At 41.9% G+C, this 19,299-nt stretch overlaps 1 protein-coding gene and 1 long non-coding RNA gene across 13 annotated transcripts in view; both read left to right on the top strand.

Moving 5' to 3' along the window:
- The first annotated feature begins 1,286 nt into the window (after positions 1-1,286).
- LOC129779128 (uncharacterized) lies at positions 1,287-2,255 on the top strand. Its single transcript, XR_008743569.1, has 2 exons — positions 1,287-1,613; positions 1,675-2,255. It is a non-coding gene; the product is annotated as an uncharacterized LOC129779128 (long non-coding RNA).
- A 12,988-nt stretch (positions 2,256-15,243) lies between these two features.
- Positions 15,244-19,299, top strand: part of LOC129777175 (pyridoxal phosphate phosphatase PHOSPHO2-like) — a 108,650-nt gene continuing 104,594 nt past the window's right edge. For 9 of the 12 annotated variants that reach the window (XR_008743210.1, XR_008743209.1, XR_008743211.1 and 6 more), the window contains exon 1: positions 15,739-15,901. Coding sequence is in view for 3 of the 12 variants with exons in the window: in XM_055783283.1 (XP_055639258.1) it covers positions 15,321-15,347; positions 16,802-17,563 (789 nt within the window). In the remaining 9 variants the exon portion in view is untranslated. Of the gene's footprint in view, positions 15,348-15,738; positions 15,902-16,801; positions 17,936-19,299 lie in introns of those variants that run through there. The other 3 variants (XM_055783283.1, XM_055783285.1, XM_055783284.1) reach the window with 3 other exon arrangements.

Genomic DNA, 19,299 nt, shown 5'->3' with positions numbered 1-19,299 from the left:
ATAATTCTGAAAGTAACGTCTCGCTACTCGTCTCACGTCATGTCCTGAAAGTGTCAAGAACGAAACACCTATAGTTCAGCATCTTGGAGGTTACTATTTTCAACGACAACTGTTTATTTATTATACTGCTCAAATACCTTCCACGAAATCAAACATAACCATACCAACGTAAGTAATAATATAAACAAATCCAAACCTTTTATCTTGCTATTCCTCATACGTATTTTCTAAATAATGTAAGTTACGAGCCACCTGTCAACTCCACCATCTTGGTATATTGTTTGGTGCACATTTGATTTCGTCGAAGGTATTTGAAGCAGTATAATAAATAAACAGTTGTCGTTGAAAATAGTAACCTAGTAAACTTTATGCTTATGCTTCCGCCAGTTGGCTCGGCTAATGTGATATGATTTCTTCAGGGAATGCTTTGATCGTGGTACCGACATGGTGCATAATTTGCAGCTTTGTTTTTTGTGCTGGTTCATAACGGCAATCAACTGTGCCGACGAAACTGTAGCCAATGTTTAGTGTTGTTTGGATACCATCTATGTAAATAAATTCAAACTTACGGGATACGTCCGAACGGCAATTCTGACATTACGTGTTACCTTCCACTTCACTTTCCTTGGTTTGGTGTTGACTGTTAAGCCGGGTTCAGACGGTGCGAGTAAGCATACGAGTCGGTCTAGTCAGTTACTGCAGTACAGCTACTCACACCGTGTGAACACATCATGCCAGTTAGTGTCATGTGTGATTCGGCGTGCGAGCTACTTCAAATTTTTTTGAATTTACTCGCACTCGCATCCCTCAAAACGTCAAAAACAGAATTTAGCGCTCGAATCAGGGATGCCAAATCTTTACATTGTCTTTACATGTCTCTATTTTTAAGATATTTGAAAATATGCGAAGATTATTATAGACTTGAAAATTATTGAAAAAACAAATAAAACCCTCATAGTTTCTAAGCGGAATCGTTGTTATTAAACGGTTTTATTTAGCTTGCCCTGTAATCTGTTTGTATGTTTGTAACATGTCCCACATTAGTAGAAATTTGACCCCCTTCTTGTTGACCGATTGATCTGAAATTTGGAACACACCTTTATCTCTGTAGTCATTACAAAACTGCGTATTTCATTATCTTGTAAATCCAAGATAGAGGCCGCTACAAAATGGCGGATCCCTTTCTTCCTCAAAACCTCATCAATGTGGGTTTTCCAAAACCCCATCAATATGGGTATCAAATGAAAGGGCTTGACTAGCAGAATACAGTTATTTAAGAAAAATGCAAATCCAAGATGGCTGCCACTACTAAATGGCGGACTACATAGTTTCCCAAAACTTCATTAATATGGGTGTTGGGGGGAAGCAAACTACGCCACTGATGACTTGATCTGAACCTGCGCATCCGGACGGTGCCACTCCATGACGCACCCAGACAATCATTGACAGCTAGCTGTCATCACTGTCATTCTGAAAACTTCTCTCGTACCACACATTCTTTGCTAATCACAAAAAAGGAGTAGAGATAGAACCCAAAATAAAGTTGAATTCCCAAATTGTTAAATAATTGAATCATCCTGTCGTGCTTTGAATTTAAAACGAGGAGATCAAATGTAGGTAAAACCTAATAATGTAAAGTTCTTGTTTAATTATTGTTTCTCTTAATAAATACAGCTTTGAGCTCGCTATACATTGATAAAAACGCGTGCTGAATAGAACCTCCGAAACCCCCGTAACAATGGGTATCAAATGAAAGGGATTGACTAGCAGAACACGGTTATTTATGAAAAATGCAAATCCATCAAAATTCTACCAAATGGCGGACTACATATTATGTCAAAACACCATTAATATGGGTATCAAATGAAAGGGCTTGAATAGTAGATCACAGTAGATCATGAAAAATTAAAATCCAAGATGGCCGCAATCACAAAATAGCAATATACTTTATTAAACGGTTTTATTTAGCTTGAACTGTTCGTATGTATGTATGTATGTCTGTAGGATTGTCCCACAGTAATAGAAATTTGACCAATAGGAACTGACCGGATAGGAACTGCTGTCATTTTAAAACTGCTTATCTTGAAAAATCCAATTTGGCCTCCGCTCAAAATCGCTGATTCCATATCATCTCAAAAAAAAAGGTTGATTGAGATATGTGTATCAAACCAACGAACTTGACTTGGAGAACACACTATGTATTTTCTGCAATCTACTCAATATCGGTATCAAATGAAATTTTTTGACTGATAGAATACAGTACAATGCCTTTATTGTAGAGAAATATTCTAATGAAACAGATAATGTACTAAAAACTAGAAAATAAAATGAGTAAACAAAAACTTTTTAAATTATAAAATCCATTCATTTTCATTATCCACAATTAGTGATTTCATCATATGTCCCACTATTTTATTTTAGTCTTATCAATGCCCTAGACTAATGAAGGAGAGGTGTGATAACTACTAACTGCAACTTGCCTAATTATTTTCTCTAGCTTTTAGTACATTATTATGTTTAATCACAAATAAACCGTTTAACTTAAAAAGTTTTTTTACTCATTTTATTTTGTTTTGCACGCTGGTGGGGCACGTTTTCTTTTTGAAATAGTTTTCTTGGGATTCTAAATATAAAATCATTATCGGGCACAATTTTCATTCGAAATTCACTCACAACTTCCAAAAAAAGTATTGTTCTAAAAAACAGAATACATATTCCATTTAAAAAAGTAGATTTTCATTCATTATTTTAGTTTTTGAGGCGTATTCATTCCTCCTGCAAATCTACTATCATTTTCATTTCACAAATTGGTACACGAAGCTGCTGTCAAGGCGAAATAATTCAAAATTTGAAAAATCTTTTAGACTGCCATTTGTAGCACTACATACTTTCGGAATTATTTTAGCTATGGATGCTTTCGAGATTCTAAAAAAATATCGACAATAATCTGAACGATATTCCAGAAGAAAGGTACAACATTTCTAGTTTCACTTATGTAGGTATAGCATCCCTCATGAGTGTATCTTGCGTTGTATTTGTGGAGCAATTAAATCCAACAGTTTTTTCACTTTTTCAGGTGTTATTCTCAACACTGCTCTGTACTCTCGGGGATCATCATCGTAGAGTTACTTCAATATTGTATTTGTTGCTCCTTTTTTTTGCATCCAATTCCTGGACCGAATCCTTTTTTCTTTCTGCTTTTTCCGGATAGTACCTTCAGTTCAAAGAAATTCAGCACAAAGTATTTTTAAACACGGCCAGTGTGTGTTTAGCGATAAAATTGTGTAATGATAAATTCAACTGAAAATCTAAGACGAAAACTGCCAATAAAGAAGTCGATTTCGGATCAATCATCTGACAAATTCGGATCTGATTGCTGTTTCTGACGATTTGATGGACATTTGAAAAACCGCCTGGCATCTCTGGAAAACCTGTGCCGTAGTATCTAGTTTCTTGCCAGCAGCTCACATTGTGTGAACGGACAAGGCGAGTCAACCATTTGTCAAGCGAGTTCACCGGGTCAGTAGCTGCTCATTGTGAAGCCAGCTACTAGCAACGTATAAATGGGCCTTTAAGCGGACCTTATGGGCACCTTATGGGCACCTTACACGATCAACCGATTGACAATAAGTGTCTTCAATATCGTGACAGCTAGGCTTTCAACATCTGATCTAACCTCAATCAATATTTTTCCACCTTACACGGTCAATATCGCCCACAACCCGAGACAACGAAAATATCCGCGATGGCTAGTGGCGACATTTGAGTTTGGGATCCAAACTATTCTCTATCAGATTAGAAGGCTAAAAGGCAATTTTCAATTGGTAAGATTTGAATGAAAATATCTACTTGGTATTATTTAATTAGTTGAAGCGCGTAGTCCTAACCTTAACCTATTTCCCCTGAATTTTCAGATATTCCAACTAAAATGTATTATTATAATATAACGTCAATTTCAGACATAATTTTCGTATGGGATTTTCTCACCACTTGCAGAAAAAAAGTAATTTGCATTCACATAGAATACTAATTTTATTCGTAAAAGTTAATTTTCATTCATAATTTATACTTTAGAATTCGGTTTTTCTTCTCAAAAATACATCATAATACTCGTTTCACAAATACAGACTGTTCCTTTCAGTTTCAGAGATGCCAGATTATTTTAGTTTGCGAAAATATATGCAAGTTATTTTATCTGCAAGCAAATGTTTTTATTCCATAAATGAGACTATGACAGTAGAACCCCGATTATCCGCGAGCGGGTGATTCGCCCTGCGGATTATTCGTGACTGCGAGTTCCATAGTAAATCAATAGGCCTTTCCGGAATTTGTTAGTGAGTGGTAGGCCCATGCTCTTTTGTTGTGGTCATGGCTTTTACATTATTTAGCCACTGGTGTACACGACCTTATAGATGGATAGTTGATTGATTTCTGTATTGATAGAACATAGTTTTTATGTTGAAACATCTCTTTTCGTGTTTGCATTTTTTTTGTCTTTTAATGGGTCATCCGCGATTTTAGCTAATCGCGATGAGTTTGCCCGACTATTCCGCGGATAATCGGGATTCTACTGTAGCTTGAATTTACACATGATGCATTTTCATCTGTGATTTTCCCAGATCTTCTCATTCTCCAAATTTTATAGCGGAGTGTGAAGAAACACACAACCCGCTCACTAGCGCAAAGAATGACCGAGTTCAACGTTAAAAAATTCCTAAAACGTTGTTAAGTTTCATCCACTCTCTCACCATCACATTGTCAGTTTACTTTGAAGTTTTGATTTGTATCGTGAAAAGTACCGTATTTTGCTATTCAAAGTATCGGTTTTCCAAACCAAAAGCTTCCATTTATGATTCCTACAATTTCAGTAGTTTATAAATTTTAATTACAATCGCAAAAAAGACTAACAAAAATTAAATGTGCGCTTGCATATCTGGCAACTCAGTCTGGAAGTCCGTGAGGTAAAACGTCAACATCATGCATCCATATGAAATGTCACGATATTGATACTCGAAAATCAGAAAATCCGGATTTCAACGTCTCCGGCCATGTTCAGCTGTCATTATGCTCTCAAATATCATCATATTGTCAATAAAGTTGACCGTGTAAATTTTTTGCAAATCTGGCAACTCAGTCTGGAAGTCCGTGAGGTAAAACGTCAACATCATGCATCCATATCAAATGTCACGATATTGATGCTCGAAAATCAGAAAATCCGGATTTCTGCGTCTCCGGCCATGTTCAGCTGTCATTATGCTCTCAAATGTCATCATATTGTCAATAAAGTTGACCGTGTAAATTTTTTGCAAATCTGGCAACTCAGTCTGGAAGTCCGTGAGGTAAAACGTCAACATCATGCATCCATATTGGGCACCTTACACGATCAAACTGATTGACAATAAGTGTCTTCAATATCGTGACAGCTAGGCTTTCGACATCCGATCTAACCTCAATCAATATTTTGCCACCTTACACGGTCAATATCGCCCTCAATCCGAGACAACGAAAATTACGAGGTTAGATCCGTGATGGCTAGTGGCGACATTCGAGTTTGGGATCCAAACTTTTCTCCATCAGATTGGAAGGCTAAAAGGCAATTTTCAATTGGTAAAATTTGAATGAAAATATCTACTTGGTATTACTTAATTAGTTGAAGCGCGTAGTCCTAACTCTAACTTAACCTATTTTCTATGTATTTTCAGATATTCCTACTAAAATTTATTATTATTATATAACGTCAGTTTCAGATACAATTTATGTATGGGGTTTTCTCACCACTTGCAGAAAAAAAGTGATTTGCATTCACACAGAATACTAATTTTATTTGGAAAAGTTAATTTTCATTCATAATTTACACTTTAAAACTCGTTTTTCCTTCTCAAAAACACATCATAATACTCGCTTCACAAATGCAGACTGATCCTTTCAGTTTCAGGGATGCCAGATTATTTTAGATTGCGAAAATATATGCAAATTATATTATCTGCAAGCAAAAGTTTTTATTCGATAAATAAGACTATGACAGTAGATCCCCGATTATCTGTATCTGTATCTGTACCCCGATTATCTGTATCTGTATCTATTTCTGTATTGATAAAACATAGTTTCTATGTTTAAACATCATCCCGACTATTCGCGGATAATCGGGATTCTACTGTAACTTGAATTAACACGTGATGTTTTTTCACCTGTGATTTTCCCAGATCTTCTCATTTTATAGGGGAGTGTGAAGAAACACACAACTTAGACTAAAGCGGCTGCCCCGCTCGCTTGCGCAAAGAATGACCGAGTTCAATGTTAAAAAATTCCTAAGACGTTGTTAATTTTCATTCACTCTCTCACCATCACATTGTTAGTTTACTTTGAGGTTTTGATTTGTATCGCGAAAAGTACTGTTTTTTTTTGCTATTTTAGGTACAGTAATTTACATTTAATGCGACATTTTTCTAATTGGACAGACCTGTATGCGACACGTTTTGTTAGACATTTTCGTAAACATCGAGTTCGGGCCCAAATTATGGCCCCACATTGAAATTCGTCAGACGTCGACGCTGTACCACTCTCATCTTCAATGTCCTTTTTTTTTTTCTTTATTTTTGAGACTTTCAGCCTCCTGGGCTGGTTCGTCTCAGTAAAAACGGCCGAAACCATGCCGCAAAGTGCGCTTACTATCCATTTTACATGCACATACGGACAAGCAATTAACAATAAAACAATAAAACAAGAACAGATTTCGTCATAAGAATTTCTACGCATTTGAGCTTTTTTTCCCCCTGGTTTGACGAGGATGTCCGCTTGCCATGGCCCCAGGCCACAGATGGGGAATCCGCGCCACTCGAAGATGCCGACTGTTCTTGTTCCCCTTATCGCGAAGGGGAAGGAACAAGGATCTTCGATTTAATCACAAGTTTTTTGGTCAAATTTTAAAGTACAGATCGGCATCTTTCAAAAAACAGAGCAGTGCAGTAGTTTGTGAAGGGTCGTCGCCAAGCACATCTCGAATGCTCCCGCTGATCCCGTGTGAGTTCCGGAGGTTCTCATACTTTGGGCAAATACAGAGGATGTGTTCGACTGAATTGCGAACCTCGCACAAGTCACAAAGGGGATGAAAGGGTCCTCTGTTGAAGTTGTGTGACATGTTGCAGTGGCCGGTTCTTAACCTGGATAAGATTCGTTGCTCTCTCATCGTTTTGACGTCTTCGAATCTGGCGATGGATCCTTTGATTCTCCGGAGGAACAACGTCGCTTCAACGGACCATTTTTCCGCCCAAAAAGTTTCGAATGTGTTGGCGATCCATAGTCTGATGTCGTCTAGCGGTACTTTGCGCGTCAAAAGTTGTCCAAGGTGACCGATTCCAGCAAAACGGTCGGCCGCTTCATTGCCGGCTATGCCACTATGTCCGGGGACCCACATGAGGACTGTATCCGGCAGCAGATACCTCCTGATAGCTTGTATCCATGGGTGCCTAGTTATAGCCGCGCCAACGGCATCGATGACGCTAGCCGAGTCGGTAACTATCAGGATCGATTTGCTTGACGGTATAGTGGCAGCTTCAAATATTCCGGCAGCTTCGGCCGAGAAAACCTGGCAAATGTCGACGAGCTTCTTGCTGGAAATAAGAGAGTTATTATGACCGCTTACCCCGAAACCAACTCCTTGCATCCCTTTGGAACCGTCCGTGTTGCGAATTTCATAATTGTGATATTTTCTTGAGACAAGTTCGACAAAGGTTTGCTCCAGACCCACAGAGCTTGCCCCAGCTCGAAAGTTGTTCCTGATTGTATTATCCACTTGGACCACCGGCAACCTCCAGTCGTTAGTCCCAAACCAAAGCTGTTTAGCTATCGATGGGAGGTTTGAGTGTGTCACCTGCTGCAAGATTTCGTTCGTTAAAACAGTCAGGTGTGTCTCCTTACCTCCGCTGGTTTTAGCGAGAAAGCTCGCAGTTCTGGAAACTATCGCCGCGTCCACAAAAATGTCAAACGGAGGTTCTCCTATTTCGGCGCATACCGACGCTGCTGGTGTTGATGGTAGCAGACCAGAGATAATCCGTAGTGCATTGTTGTAAATCGGTGATAGAGTTTTTAGGAGTTTATCTCTGGCCAGTCATGTCACTTCGAGACCGTAGGTGAGGCGGCTATTGATGATGGCTTTGGCCACCCGTAAACGGATCGTTCGGTTGTTACTCCGGTGAGGTTTGGAGATGGTTTTTAGGAGTTTTAACCGGGTGGCACAGCTTTTCTTCACCTCGTCGAAATGGTGCTGGAAGTTCAGGTTGCAATCGACCACCACTCCCAGGATTCTCAACGTTCTACGGCGGGGAATGCGGTCGTTGTAGATTTTGACTCCCGAATTGCAACCTTGGTGTTTGTGACTGCATACCACCATGTGACCACTCTTTTGCGCCGAAAGTCGAAAACCTCGTTCGACAGCCCATTTACCGATAGCATTGGTAGCTGCCTGGATCTTGATGCGTGGTGCCCTGTGCGTGTTCCCCACCATTACCAAAAGGATGTCGTCCGCATACGTGAATACGCATACTCCCTTCGGTATAACCCGGAACAGGCTGTTCATCGCTATCAGGAAGAGGGTGACGGCTAAGACGGAACCTTGAGGTACACCAGTTTCTTCATGAAAGCGCCTGGAGCTGGTGTTCCCGACTTTTACCTCAAAGGTCCGGTTTGTCGCGAAGTTTTGAACAAAGTGCAGCAGATTGCCGTCTACCCCCCAGTCAGCCAGTGTTTTAAGAACTAATGGGATCCAGGTTAAGTTGTACGCCTTCTCTAGATCCAGGGCTACCATCTCCAGATGCTGTCGATTTTTTCTGGCCTCAGCTACCACCTCTCCAAGGGATGCGAAATACGTGTTTGTGCCCATCCCCGGTCGAAAGGCAAACTGTCGGCAGTCCAACTTCTTGTTTTCGGTCAGGTAGGTGACGAGCCGTCGGTTCGCCATCCTCTCTAGGGTCTTGGACGTACAGGAGGTCAAGGATATTGGTCGGTATCCTTTCACGGAGCAGCTGTTCTGGCCGACTTTGGGGATGGGGATCACAATACTATGTCTCCATACCGCTGGGAAGTCGTGCTTCAACCAGAGATCATTAAAAATGTCGAGGAGAGTGGTTTGACCTAACGGGGACAGCTGCTTGATCATCTTATAACCGATGTGATCGGGACCAGTGGACTCCCCTTTGGTGGAGCGCAGAGCGACGACGAGTTCTTCTACGGAGAAGGGTTTGTTGAACGGTTTTCCAACCCGATCATTCGGAACCACGAATCGATCGACTGAGTTCGTGTCCGCTTTTTGTTGTCGGATGAACTCGGAATCGTATCCCGAAATCGAGGACAGTTCAGCAAAATATTCCCCTAACATGTTCGCGGTGTCGACTGGATCGCTGTAGGTCGTGCCATTCGCTTGCAGGATAGGGGTTTGGAATCTCCTTTTCCCATTCAGCGCGTTAACACGTCTCCATAGGTCCGCAGAGGACTGACTTTAGTTGATGGATTCCAGGAAGCCGGTCCAGCTGTCTAGTTTGGCCCGTCTCACTATTCGCCTCACCCTTATGTGCTCGGTATCTGTTCATTGCCGTTTCTTTCTCCGGACCATCGTGCCGGATTCGTTTTGTCGCACGCAGGAACTTCCTCCGTTTCTTGATTTCTTTTTTGATGTCCTCAGACCACCAGTGCAGCGCTCTCTTTCCAGGGTTGGGCTTTGTTTTAGGGATGGCGGATTCTGCTACCTCGGTGATGATTTCGTTGAGCTTCTGCATGGAGGTCGGGTTGTCTCGGGCGATCAGGTGGCTGGAGGAAGCCCTGTAGAAATCCCAGTCAGCTTTGTCGAAAATCCACTTTGATCTTCGGGTGGATTGAGGCGGCGGTGCGTTGAGGATAATTGAAATCGGATAATGGTCACTTCCGTGTAGGTCGTCTGCTTTATTCCACCCCAGTTTACCTACCAAATCAATACTGGCTGCGGAAATGTCGATGGCTGAACTGCTACGACTTCGACAGAAGGTGTCGGTACCGTCATTCAGGACCGAGAGCTCCAACGATTCGAAAAAATCAGCGATGATGTTTCCCCTTACGTCCGTTGCTTGCATCCCCCAGTTGTGGTGGTGAGCGTTGAAGTCCCCCAGAACGATTTTAGGATCCTCCAAGCTCTCAAGCACCTCTAGCAGTTTGCGTCTCAAATCCGGGATCTTGCCACATGGTAGGTAAACGGAGACAATAACTACCGGAATTGGAGATTCTATTCTGACCGCAATTATCGGTAGGTCGGTGTTGATCTGCTTGCGCTTATGGGGGATGCTCTTCTTGACGCCCAAAGCCACGGAATGTTGTAATACGGAGCCCAGCTTTGTGTACCATTGGTATTTACCGCCGAGGATCTTCTGGACGTTCGTTGGAGGCATTCTGTTTATTTCTTGAAGAGCGATGACTAAAGGACACAGTTCCCGGTCTAGGATCTCCAGCTCTCCAAGGTTGTTATACAGACCATTGACATTCCACTGCAGGGCCAGGTTTGTTGATCTGGTGACTGTTGGACCTCGCTGGCGGTTGATGACGTGGTGGTTACTCGGTGAAATCAAACTGTTGTCAGAGACCAGACTCGATGGAGCACCCTGGGTGTTCGGAAATACCCTGGAACTCAACGGAGGTGAAGATGACGTTGTTGACAGGGGACCGGAGGACCCGGCTATAGCTGGTAGAAAGTCTCCAAGTCTATGTCTCCATGTGTCGTAGATAGCAGCATTGGATTGTGCTTCGACGGGCATGGACGGAACACCTGCGCTCTGAGTTGCCAAACGAGAGGGGTAAGGACGGATATCTCCCAGTGACCGACCCCCCGACCCGACGGTGGAAAAAAAAATCAGCGGCATGGCCCTTGGCGGAGGTTGTTGTGGATGGTAATGCCGAACGAGACAGAGGGAGGCAGCGGCCGGGTGGAATGGTTCCGACCGAAAGCCGCCCGCATAACCCGACGGAAGGAAAAAATAATTCGGCTTTTTTAGGGCAATCGACTATGGTGGTTGGTTCTTCGGCGACAGCAATGACAGCAGGCCCTGTCTCAACGATGCAGTTGCACGACGTAGAAATCCCGTCCGTCGGGGAACAAGCGTTTCCGCCCTTGTGCGTCCCGAGATCATATACGACTCCCACGTGGTCCTTCAGGGAACGGGCGTTGTCGCCCTTGTCACATATCTTTTTACTCCCGCGTGGTCCATCAGGGAACGAGCATTTCTGCCCTTGTGCGTCCCGATTTCTCGTACAACGGAAGCCACTTTTCCCCGGCGCCGGGGATTATCCGTCAGTACCGGTGGGGTTGTAACGTCCGCACTAACGGTGCCCCGGCTGCAGAGGGCTGTCGCGGAGTTCCAATTTTCTGCATCGTTTATCTGGTTCTTCGTCCTTGAGCTGCAGAGGTGGTCCAGTAGTTCCGGTGGGGGTGTAACGTCCGCACTACTGGGGCCCTGTATACCCAAGGCGCTGCTACTCGTATCATCCTCAGATCGCGGCATGGGATGCCGGAGGTTGTCCGACGATTCCGGTTGGGCTGTAGCGGCCGCATCGGCGGGGCCCCGACTATCCCTTCCGGAGAGCTGACTAGTAGTGTGGTGTGGAGCGACATGTGTGGATGTGTGTTGGTTCAGGTGAGGCATTGTGGGATACATTTTTAATTATTCGGTTCTGTCGGATGCCAGGGGGTAGCTGGTCGCTGGTTCGACCGACTGGTGTCTGGTGGCGACGTGGGCTGCTGGTCTGTGGCCAACTGTCTTTTGCGGATGTCCTTTGGCGGTTGAGTGAGCTGGGAGTCTGGTTTTCGTTTTTTCGAAGGCGTGGCGGGTGCGACTACGTTAATTTTTGTTTGGAAGAACGATATACTGGCGTGGGCGGCGAGGTGATGTCCTTAAATGTTGCCGTTTGATCGTCGGAATCGGTGTCTGAACCGAATCGATAATAGATGAAATCGTTGTGGACAGCTGCATTTTCTGCTTCTTCCGAGACCGTTTCATTTGTTGAATGTGTTTTGGTCGGTGGAGAGGGGATCGGTGTGTTCATCGAAGACGGAGGAGTTGTTTGGACGGGCCGTGTTGCTCCGGATGCATTAGTGGTACTGGTGCGGGTCAACAATGATCTAGCTACGATAATCTCTTCTTGTTGAGATGCATTTGCTCCCTCTCTCAGGATCGATCGCTGTTCCATGGCCGCTAAAATGTTGGCCATCTGATCTACTCTTTCAACCAACGACTTAATGGTCGCTGCATTTTGGGCAGCCTCGGTGCGCTGCGATTCAATTGAAGCGGCCATGTTCGCGATGATGAGGTCCTTCTCCGCTATTTTTTTTACTAGATCATTGTATTTTTTGTCCGAGGCAATCCCCGTAGTCGATGATTGGCCTTGATCACTTACCTCTCTAGTGACACCGGCGTATCTTTTTGATCGACCATTTTCTGCCTCGAAAATTATTCGTGCGGCCCTGTAATCGACGTCGCGGTCTACTTTTAATCTCTGAATGCTGTTTTCTTTCCGATATTCAGGACAGGAACGGGATGCTAGACTGTGTTCATTCGATCCACACTTTATACAGAATAATGACCGTTCGCATTTGGGACCCTCCGCCGGAATCACGTGTTTTTCTGAACAATTCCCACATGTTGGTGTGTCTTGCCTGCATTTTAGTTTAGTATGACCGAACGCCCAGCATTTGAAGCATTGCATGGGCAACGGATAGTAGGGTCTCGTTCTGATACGCAGATATCCAAAATCAATGAATTCGGGAGTTTGGGTTACCGCTTACAGTCAGTATTATCGTCGGAGTATTCTCGAAAGTGGTCGGACCAGTTCGTCGCTTTATTCTCCTCGCCGCTGTAACCTTTTGATTTGGGTACCGCTTACAGTCAGTATTATCGTCGGAGTATTCTCGAAAGTGGTCGGACCAGTTCGTCGCTTTATTCTTCTCGCCGCTGTAACCTTTTGATCCTGGAGGTAGCTCACAATTTGCTCCTCGGACATGTTGACTGTCTGCCCGCAACTTACGACGCACTTAGAAAAATTGAGGTACTGGTGGTACGTAACCCTCACTTTTGTTCCGTCCGCTAGATTGGTCAATTCCAGAAGTCTCTCTGCCTGTTTCTTGTCACGTACCTTTAGTGCGTATGCCGCACTGCCACCTTCGGGGAATGCACCTTCAATTTTTCCAGCCCAGTCCTCTATTGGCTTGCGAATCATGAATGGTGCGGTAGGGAGCACCTTATCTTTGCCGTCGTTGTCCACGCCAGTGATTCGTAGCACCATCAGTTCTCCGTGATTACCGCCGGGGTCCATGTATGTTGGTAAAGTCGCACCCGAAAAGCTACCCCGAAAAGCTGATTTATCCCGCCATTGAGGCCCCACACACTAGGTGCGGGGCCGGGGACACCCGCCATTACGGCGGTTCAGCAGCCGCTTATCCAATAACAGTGAATTTTTACGACGCACAAAAAACACGCTACGGAGGAATCCCTACCCCAATGACGTCACCGACGCGGCTTCTCACCTCACTCGCGTTTTATTTCCCGGCGGTTGAACAATTAAAAAAAACAATTGATAAATTGTCCACAAAACAAAATTAACGCGAACAAAACGTTCGAACACTTGTGTACGGCGATGTAGCCGCACCAGCGCTAGTGGCTCAACAAACGTCAACAAAAGTATACAATGCTATCGGTACACACAATTTTCACGACGGACAGTACGGACCGTACGGACACGAAATAAAAGCGGTAAAGTTCACTTCCACGACCTGCGCGGCGCCCCGTGAAACTTACACGCACAATTATACACACAGTGAGACGTAATCAACGATTATTCGCAGCGGGAGAAATACAATATCTGCTTGCTTGCGATATCCTGCTGCTACTGATCTTCAATGTCCAATTACAGGTCAAATCGCCTCCAATGCGACACTGAGTGATTCCTCGGCTTGTCGCATTAAATGTAAATTACTGTATCAGTTTTCCAAACCAAAAGCTTTCATTTATGATTCCTACAATTTCAGAAGTTTATAAATTTTAATTGCAATCGCAAAAAAGACTAACAAACATTAAATGTCCGCTTGCAAATCTGGCAACTCAGTCTGGAAGTCCGTGAGGTAAAACGTCATCATCATGCATCCATATGAAATGTCACGATATTGATGCTCGAAAATCAGAAAATCCGGATTTCTGCGTTGTCGGCCATGTTCAGCTGTCATTATGCTATCAAATGTCATCATATTGTCAATAAATTTGACCGTGTAAGGTCCGACATTTCATATGGATGCATGATGTTGACGTTTTACCTCACGGACTTCCAGACTGAGTTGCCAGATTTGCAAGCGGACATTTAATGTTTGTTAGTCTTTTTTGCGATTGCAATTAAAATTTATAAACTTCTGAAATTGTAGGAATCATAAATGAAAGCTTTTGGTTTAGAAAACTGATATAGTAATTTACATTTAATGCGACATGCCGGAGAACCACTCAGTGTCGCATTGGAGGCGATTTGACCTGTAATTGGACATTGAAGATGAGAGTGGTACAGCGTCGACGTCTGGCGGCGAATGTCAATATGGGGCCATAATTTGGGCCCGAACTCGATGTTTACAAAAATGTCTAACTAAACGTGTCGCATACAGGTCTGTCCAATTAGAAAAATGTCGCATTAAATGTAAATTACTGTACCTAAAATAGCAAAATACAGTACTTTTCGCGATACAAATCAAAACCTCAAGGTAACTGACAATGTGATGGTGAGAGAGTGAATGAAAATTAACAACGTCTTGGGAATGTTTTTAACATTGAACTCGGTCATTCTTTGCGCTAGCGAGCGGGGCAGCCACTTTAGTCTAAGTTGTGTGTTTCTTCACACTCCGCTATAAAATTTGGAGAATGAGAAGATCTGGGAAAATCACAGGTGAAAAAACATCACGTGTTAATTCAAGTTACAGTAGAATCCCGATTATCCGTGAATAGTCGGGATGATTTTGAAACATAGAAACTATGTTTTATCGATACAGAAATAGATACAGATACAGATAATCGGGGTACAGATACAGATACAGATGATCGGGGTTCTACTGTCATAGTCTTATTTATCGAATAAAAACATTTGTTTGCAGATAATATAATTTGCATATGTTTTCACAATCTAAAATAATTTGGCATCCCTGAAACTGAAAGGATCAGTCTGTATTTGTGAAGCGAGTATTATGATGTGTTTTTGAGAAGGAAAAACGAGTTTTAAAGTGTAAATTATGAATGAAAATTAACTTTTCCAAATCAAATTAGTATTCTACGTGAATGCAAATCACTTTTTTTCTGCAAGTGGTGAGAAAATCCCATACAAAAATTGTATCTGAAACTGACGTTATATAATAATAATAAAGTTTAGTAGGAATATCTGAAAATTCATAGAAAATAGGTTAAGTTAGAGTTAGGACTACGTGCTTCAACTAATTAAATAATACCAAGTAGATATTTTCATTGAAATTTTACCAATTGAAAATTTCCTTTTAGCCTTCTAATCTGATGGAGAATAGTTTGGATCCCAAACTCGAATGTCACCACTAGCCATCGCGGATATTTTCGTTGTCTCGGTGTGAGGGCGATATTGACCGTGTAAGGTGGAAAAATATTGATTGAGGTTAGATCGGATGTCGAAAGCCTAGCTGTCACGATATTGAAGACACTTATTGTCAATCAGTTTGATCGTGTAAGGTGCCCATTATAGCTATATTTTTTACATTTCAAACCGTTCGCGCTCGACAAATACTTCGGACGTTATCAATTTTTGTGAATTATCGAAGTGATTGTAATACTTTAACAGTTACTCTGCGGAAAAAAAACTCAAGCGGCAAAACCAAGGAACTCCATTGATGATTGTAGGTGTAAAGGTGTATTCTAGCAAATAAACGTTTTGTATTGTTTCGAAAGTTATTGATATCGTTAGTTAAAGGACAATGGTGCAACTTAAATTTGATTAATACCTGGATAAGAATCTAATTTTGTTTATGTTTCATCGATACGTGTCACTTTCATGGGCAAGGCTTACATGCAAACGAATGTTTCAAACAAGTTTCCAATCATCCAATCTATATGTATAATAAAGTTTTCTACTTGTTTTTTTTCCGGTCGGCACATTGTTATGGAATTTATTGCAACTACGAAAGCTTTTCTTTCGGTAATCCATATCATGAAACTTTTATCTATGATTTTCCTTCAAGTTGCTGAGTTATGAATATCGAACATTTATTATATCCAGGCTATGTCGTTATTGAATACGCATTCACCCCTTTCAATCGCCATCGTTCGATACTGAGACGTAAATATGCCGACACTGACGTCAGATTGAGGTCAAACTCATAAGTGTAAACAAGCATCCAAAAATAATATATTTGTTAAAATGATCAGTGCACTCTCTCTACTGTAAGCAGGAATACGATTTTTCTACAGAGTATCGAGTACATTGTAAACAACCTAATTTCGAGCTTTGTTAGTTTGCATTGCAGCTGAAGAATGTTTTGGAAAGCAAACTGAATTTATGCGATAAAATATTGGAACTTATAATACGTTCAACCATGAATGCAATCTACACGAATTCTTAAAAATGATAACCGTGCTGTAACAAAATGAGAAAATGTTGCATTCAGAATCTCTAAAACTATGTATCTATAAACTAAACTCAAACAATCATCTTCCAGGGTTTTTGTTTTCATGATGTACCTCATGAGTAATTTAATTAATTGATAACTAATTGAAATCAACAAATCTTTATTTTCTAGAATAGTATGATCTCACCAGATGGTCATCTGCTGAAAAATTTGGCTGTGTTCGATTTTGACCACACCATATGCGAATATAATACCGATATCGTGGTACGAAATCTTCTGGATCAACGTCTGATCACGCCAGAAATTAGAAACATTTTGAAAACATGTGGATGGATTCCTTATATGCAACGTATCTTAAGAATGCTGTATCTTTCTGGAGTTTCTGCTTCCGATATTGTGACAGCAATTCGCTCCATACCCGAGGTACCCGGAATGAAATCTTGCATTGAGATGTTAGCTACAAATAATTTCCATGTTATTATTATAAGTGACTCGAACTCGGAATTCATCAAGATATGGAACGATTTCAATGACATTGGGAGATATATTCACTCCACATTCACAAATCCAGCAAAATTCAATAGTAACGGTTTGCTAGAAGTACATCCTTTCCATCATCAAAAAGAATGTACCCTTAGCTCTAGGAATCTTTGTAAAGGGAAGATTTTAGAACATTTTTTGAACAAACAATATAACGAAACGAATATAGAATATGAGAAAATTTTCTATATCGGAGATGGAAAAAATGATGTCTGCCCAATGCTATGTTTGAAAGAGAATGGATACGCATGTCCACGCGAAGGATATAGATGTTACGATGAGCTAGTCAACGTGATAATTGAACGATCCATTACATTCGATGCGAAAATTCTAAAGTGGAATACCGGCAGTCATCTGGAGTGTCTAGTAAGAAGAGAATTGGAAATGTTATAAACTATTTGCGCATGTGATGAATTTTTTAATGAGCAACAACTAGATAGATTATTGTACTGATTTTAAATATTGAATATACTAATTAATACAACTTACAATACATTGTAGCTAGTGCTCAAATTTTATAACTCATATCTTTTAAAGTGACTATACTGGTAACATCGTATCTGTAAATATATCAATATTAGGGCCATTTTCCTGAAGCTTGTCATAATTGCTTATGATTTTCATTTAGTGGATAATTTCAAGAGGTATTTGTATATGGTGAAGTTTTTATCTTTCTTAAATACATGTGATATCATTAAAATAGATATAGGTTAATTCATGTACGTAAATCTCAATAAAAGCCATATGGGAATCAGTCCAATTGAAAAAAAATATTTTTATTTATAAGATTTAAAAAAAACACCAAAATCTATGAAAGTTCTGTTTTCACAGTGAGCTTGTGGAAAGAAAATGACCAAAGCAGAGAAAAAACAACCATAGGGGAACAAACCACGTGGGATACGTGAAAAATAAACCAGCGATGTTAAAACACACGTTTTTATTCAACAGGAATATAAGAGCACGTGAAAGAACAAAAAAAAAGTTTCTTCATACTCCCTTATGGCTGAGGTTATTTTGACAGTGTATCAACGCCCGTTAGCCGAACACCTGGATTTTCTTCTTCTTTTTGGCTTGAGGAGGCTTTAATCTCCTCCCTGTCTCTGAAGGCAGACCTCCTAAGAGCCCCTGTAGACTGCAGACTTTTGTCGGCCGACAGATTGGTCGGACGCCTTGATCAGTATGGACCGATATGCATATGCGCACACTACACCGATTCAGTACCGGCTGATGAAAAAGTTTTATAGGCTTCTCGATTACATTCAAACTATTCGGTCGGTCAACTATCGGCCGTCCGTTTAATCAGTAATGGCTAGCATCGATCTACGCACACACGACGATTGTTTATCGGCCGATAGTTCAATTCGCTCTATTTTGGCATCCGACATCCATGCCGTGCGAATCGCTGAGAATGGTAGGCTCGGTGTACGCTTTAGCAACCCAACCCGACCAAACTATCGGCTGAAAAAAAGTGTGCAGTGTGCGATGTCACCGTGAAGTCAACGTTGACGGGACGGTGACGGTGACGCTGTATGTGTAGCGCACTTTACTTGGACTTCACGATGACGGGACATTGTTTGTGTAGCGCACTTTATTCTACCTATTTTGCCTCCACCGACTCAAGGTCGACACAACCACAGATCGACCACTGCTTGTCGCTGCTTCATTGATATTTATAGCAAAGTGAAACTACGTCTTATAGGTTTGGACATTAGTAGTGGAATGAAAAAACGGCTCGTCAGCTACCTGACCGAAAACAGGAAGTTGGACTGTCGACAATTTGACTTTCGACTGGGGATGGGCACAAACACGCATTTCGCATCCCTTGGAGAGGTGGTAGCTGGAGCATCGACAGCATCTGGAGATTGTAGCCCTCGATCTAGAGAAGGTGTACAACCGAACCTGGATTCCACTAGTGCTTAAAACACTGGCTGACTGTGAGGTAGACGGCAATCTGCTGCACTTTGTGAAAAATTTCGCGACAAACCGGACCTCTGAGGTGAAAGTTTGGAACGCCAGCTCCAGACGCCTTCATAAATAAACCGGTTGTACCTCAAGGTTCGGTCTTTGCCGTCACCCTCTTCCTGATAGCAATGAACAGCCTGTTCCGGGTACTACCGAAGGAAGTATTC

The sequence above is a fragment of the Toxorhynchites rutilus genome, chromosome 3 (genome assembly GCF_029784135.1).
Source record: "Toxorhynchites rutilus septentrionalis strain SRP chromosome 3, ASM2978413v1, whole genome shotgun sequence".
Lineage (NCBI taxonomy): Eukaryota > Metazoa > Arthropoda > Insecta > Diptera > Culicidae > Toxorhynchites > Toxorhynchites rutilus.
Note: the sequence above shows the minus strand (reverse complement) of the source record. Positions and strands in the feature narration are given on the sequence as shown.